General features: G+C 43.0%; 1 protein-coding gene across 1 annotated transcript in view; it reads left to right on the plus strand.

The window, feature by feature from the left end:
• Positions 1-4193: 4193 nt before the first annotated feature.
• didum (dilute class unconventional myosin) overlaps positions 4194-5000 on the plus strand; it is a gene marked incomplete at its 3' end in the record, with an annotated part of 67195 nt that continues 66388 nt past the window's right edge. The window contains 1 exon segment of the mRNA XM_070096991.1: positions 4194-4289. Within this exon segment, the coding sequence (XP_069953092.1) occupies positions 4194-4289 (96 nt within the window).

Here is a 5000-nt window from a genome sequence, read left to right on the forward strand (position 1 = left end):
GTGTGACCCTGGTGGTGTGTGACCCTGGTGGTGTGTGACCCTGGTGGTGTGTGACCCTGGTGGTGTGTGACCCTGGTGGTGTGTGACCCTGGTGGTGTGTGACCCTGGTGGTGTGTGACCCTGGTGGTGTGTGACCCTGGTGGTGTGTGACCCTGGTGGTGTGTGACCCTGGTGTTGTGTGACCCTGGTGGTGTGTGACCCTGGTGGTGTGTGACCCTGGTGGTGTGTGACCCTGGTGGTGTGTGACCCTGGTGGTGTGTGACCCTGGTGGTGTGTGACCCTGGTGGTGTGTGACCCTGGTGGTGTGTGACCCTGGTGATATGTGACCCTGGTGATATGTGACCCTATGATATGTGATTCTGGTGATATATAAGCCTGGTGATGTGATCCTAGACCACGGTGTGTAACCCTGGTGATGTGTGTGTTAGTTACCAGATCTCAAAGGAACCACTAGATAGACACGGTTTTTTTTGTGTATGTGTGTGTGTGAGAGAGAGAGAGAGAGAGAGAGAGAGAGAGAGTGTGAGTGAGTGTTATCGTGTGAGCCAGTCAGCTGGTGCTTGAGGAAGGGGCAGTAGCAGCATGTGGAGATGAGGATTTGTCTGACGTCATGAATGTGTCATATCAAGAGTGTCAGGTGTATAGTGTAGTCATACCAGGAATGTCAGGTGTCATGAATGTGCCTGAAGTATCAGGTGAGTCAAGAATGCATCAGTCATACCAGGAGTGTCAGGTGTATCAAGAATGCATCAGTTATACCAGGAGTGTCAGGTGTATCAAGAATACATCAGTCATACCAGGAGTGTCAGGTGTATCAAGAATGCATCAGTCATACCAGGAGTGTCAGGTGTATCAAGAATGCATCAGTCATACCAGGAGCGTCAGGTGTGTCAAGAATGCATCAGTCATACCAGGAGTGTCAGGTGTGTCAAGAATGCATTAGTCATACCAGGAGTGTCAGGTGTGTGAAGAATGCATCAGTCATACCAGGAGTGTCAGGTGTGTCAAGAATGCATCAGTCATACCAGGTGTGTCAAGAATGCATTAGTCATACCAGGAGTGTCAGGTGTATCAAGAATGCATTAGTCATACCAGGAGTGTCAGGTGTGTCAAGAATGCATTAGTCATACCAGGAGTGTCAGATGTGTCAAGAATGGATCAGTCATACCAGGAGTGTCGGGTGTCAAGAATGCATTAGCCATACCAGGAGTGTCAGGTGTGTCAAGAATGGATCAGTCATACCAGGAGTGTCAGGTGTGTCAAGAATGGATCAGTCATACCAGGAGTGTCAGGTGTGTCAAGAATGGATCAGTCATACCAGGAGTGTCAGGTGTGTCAAGAATGGATCAGTCATACCAGGAGTGTCAGGTGTGTCAAGAATGGATCAGTCATACCAGGAGTGTCAGGTGTGTCAAGAATGGATCAGTCATACCAGGAGTGTCAGGTGTGTCAAGAATGGATCAGTCATACCAGGAGTGTCAGGTGTGTCAAGAATGCATCAGTCATACCAGGAGTGTCAGGTGTGTCAAGAATGCATCAGTCATACCAGGAGTGTCAGGTGTGTCAAGAATGGATCAGTCATACCAGGAGTGTCAGGTGTGTCAATAATGCATCAGTCATACCAGGAGTGTCAGGTGTGTCAAGAATGCATCAGTCATACCAGGAGTGTCAGGTGTGTCAAGAATGCATCAGTCATACCAGGAGTGTCAGATGTGTCAAGAATGGATCAGTCATACCAGGAGTGTCAGGTGTGTCAAGAATGGATCAGTCATACCAGGAGTGTCAGGTGTGTCAAGAATGGATCAGTCATACTAGGAGTGTCAGGTGTGTCAAGAATGGATCAGTCATACCAGGAGTGTCAGGTGTGTCAAGAATGCATCAGTCATACCAGGAGTGTCAGGTGTGTCAAGAATGGATCAGTCATACCAGGAGTGTCAGGTGTGTCAAGAATGGATCAGTCATACCAGGAGTGTCAGGTGTGTCAAGAATGCATTAGCCATACCAGGTGTGTCAAGAATGGATCAGTCATGATAGGAGGAGATAAACATCTTGTAGGTCTTGTGTCCCAGTTGTAAATAGAACAACATATACCATAGAAATAATAATAAAACAGTGGAATCTCTTGAGTCACTCCATTACATGGGACAGTAGGCTTACTGCTCTACTCTAATGTTCCAGTTTTTTTCTTATTCTCATGTGGGTGTAGTTGCGTGAGTAGGCCTGCCCGCCTAGTATGGGTCAGATCTTGCCTAACGGCTTCTTCCCTTTTGTGTGTATGTATTATTATTATTATTATTATTATTATTATTATTATTATTATTATTATTATTATTATTATTATTATTATTATTATTATTCTGATTATTATTATTATTATTATTATTCTGATTATTCTGATTATTATTATTATTATTATTCTGATTATTATTATTATTATTATTATTATTATTAGTAGTAGTAGTAGTAGTATAGACTTTCCTGATGGAGAAGGCATTTTCCAGCAGGGTCTTGCGCCATGCCACACTTTCAGAAATATGTTGATGTTCTTCCAAGAGAGTGAGGTAACTGTTCTAAATTGGCTTGGAAACTCTACTGCCCTCAACCCAGCTGAAAATCTATGAGCAGTAACCAAACGCAGGATCGCAAAACATAACTGTTAAACTGTGAAGAAGCTAATTTCTGCTGTTATTAGGACCTAGTACCACGACGAAGAACTTGCCAGAATGTGATCAACATTGGTCGATTCTATGCCAAAGCGTGTAACCTATAGTGCTGTATGGTTCTGTAGTTGTGTGTGTGCTTGCCCTTGCTGTTCTGTCCTGCTCTGAAGCATTCCCTCCTTTTCTCTTTTCCTAAGTTGCTGTCGTTCTGGTTCTGTCTGTCTCACCCTCTTGTATCTTCGAGTATTTATCGTGGTTTCTCTTGGAAACTGTTTCCGTCCAAGCTTATTTCGAGTCTATTCTCTATACTATTCGCGTGATGTGTAGTGTGTGTCCTTTCCTCTCTCTTGAAGCCCATGGATAAACACTGAAACCCTCTGTACTCTGGATCCTGCCTGTATGTCTTGATTTTTCAGCTTGATACTTGTGTCTCAATTATCACCCTCTATGCAGCTGACTACTGACCTTAGCTGTTCAGCGCAGCTTCATATGCTGTGTCTTCTCGTCACTGCTGTAACTCGCTTCAGCCTATTTATCTCAACTTCTAGGACCCTTATCTTGGCTACTGTGACTTGTGCCTCCCAATTCTTTGTCTCCTTCTCCAACCTCCTTTCCAATTTCACAGAGTGTGTGTGTGTGTGTGTGTGTGTGTGTGTGTGTAAACAGCCTAAAGGAGAAATCGTCATACTTTTTCCTCGAGGCCATTTTATTTTTTCTAGGCTTTAGGACCCATTTACACATATGTTAAGTTATTCTCTCATTTCCTTTTCCCCTTGACCTCTTTCAACTTGCATTGATTATATTTTTCCTCGTCCCCTGGTCTCTCGCCTCTTCCTCATTCTTGTTCTTCCTACCTCCTCTCTTCATTCCCATACCACTACCCCCGTCATCCTCCCAGTCTTGTATTTTTATCTTGCTCTTCCCACCTATCTTTCCCTTCTTTGATGCTTCCATTATGGTATATGTAGAGCAGTTGATGGGGTTAGTGTGTTAGGGGAGGCAGGTTAGTGTGTGAGGCTGGATCAGTATAACAAAATGGACCCAACGCTTTTCTATGCTTTACATCGACACCCTTTTCCTTCATTTTACCCTTTCTTTTCTTGCGTTTCTCTCCCTCTATGCGTGGGTTAAGTCTGCCCCCACACATTCCGTTACAAATACTTAAATAATACAAGAGAGCCTGGTGCTGACACGAAGTCTCATTACTTACTCTAACAATGTTGATATACAAACACCTGTGCGTGTTGATGGGTGGTTGTAGCATGGTTTAATGTTCACTCTCATGGTTGTGATGGTAGCATGGTGTAATGCTCATACATATATACTAATAAGAACAAACCGTCTACGGTGTTTTAACGTAGATATGTGATCAAGAGACGGGTAATTATGTGAACAGCCTTACCGCTATGTAAATAATAATACGATAATAAAGTACGCAAGAGCGATAAACATTGTGTTCCGAGGGGTTAAAATTGTTGGTTTGTGTGTTGAAACAAAAGATTGTAAACAGGTTATTTCGTGAAGTGGTAAGAGATGCAGCGTCTTGCCACCATGATGGATGCTCTTCAAGAGATCTTTATTGACGAAGAAGCCTGCTGTGCAGGTTTCTTCACTCGAAATGCTGCAGAAGTAAGGGAGTTTGAGGTAGTCAGTCCCACAGTCTTGGTGTGTTCACCTCGGTGTTGTACACCGTTAATGTAATGATGCTTTACCAATACCAACACAACTAAATCAAAGGCGAGTTCCCTAAGTTAGCTTTGTGTGTGTGTGTGTGTGTGTGTGTGTGTGTGTGTGTGTGTGTGTGTGTGTGTGTACTCGCCTAATTGTACTCACCTAATTGTGGTTGCAGGGGTCGAAACTCAGCTCCTGGCCCCGCCTCTTCACCGACCGCTACTAGGTCCTCTCTCCCCCTGCTCCATGAGCTTTATCATACCTCGTCTTGAAACTATGTACAATTCCTGCCTCCACTACATCGCTTGCCAGACTATTCCACTCCCTAACTACTCTGTGACTGAAGAAATACTTCCTAACATCCCTTTGACTCGTCTGAGTCTTCAGCTTCCAATTGTGACCCCTTGTTTATGTGTCCCATCTCTGGAACATCCTGTCTCTGTCCACCTTGTCTATTCCAAGCAGTATTTTGTATGTCGTTATCATGTCTCCCCTGACTGTATATATATATATATATATATATATATATATATATATATATATATATATATATATATATATATATATATATATATATATATATATATATATATATATCTCACAAGAAATGTGTAGAAAAATCAAACTATTTGATGTTGATTTTTGTGGAGGACAAATTGAAAATAATTA

This window comes from Cherax quadricarinatus, chromosome 56, assembly GCF_038502225.1.
Source record: "Cherax quadricarinatus isolate ZL_2023a chromosome 56, ASM3850222v1, whole genome shotgun sequence".
Lineage (NCBI taxonomy): Eukaryota > Metazoa > Arthropoda > Malacostraca > Decapoda > Parastacidae > Cherax > Cherax quadricarinatus.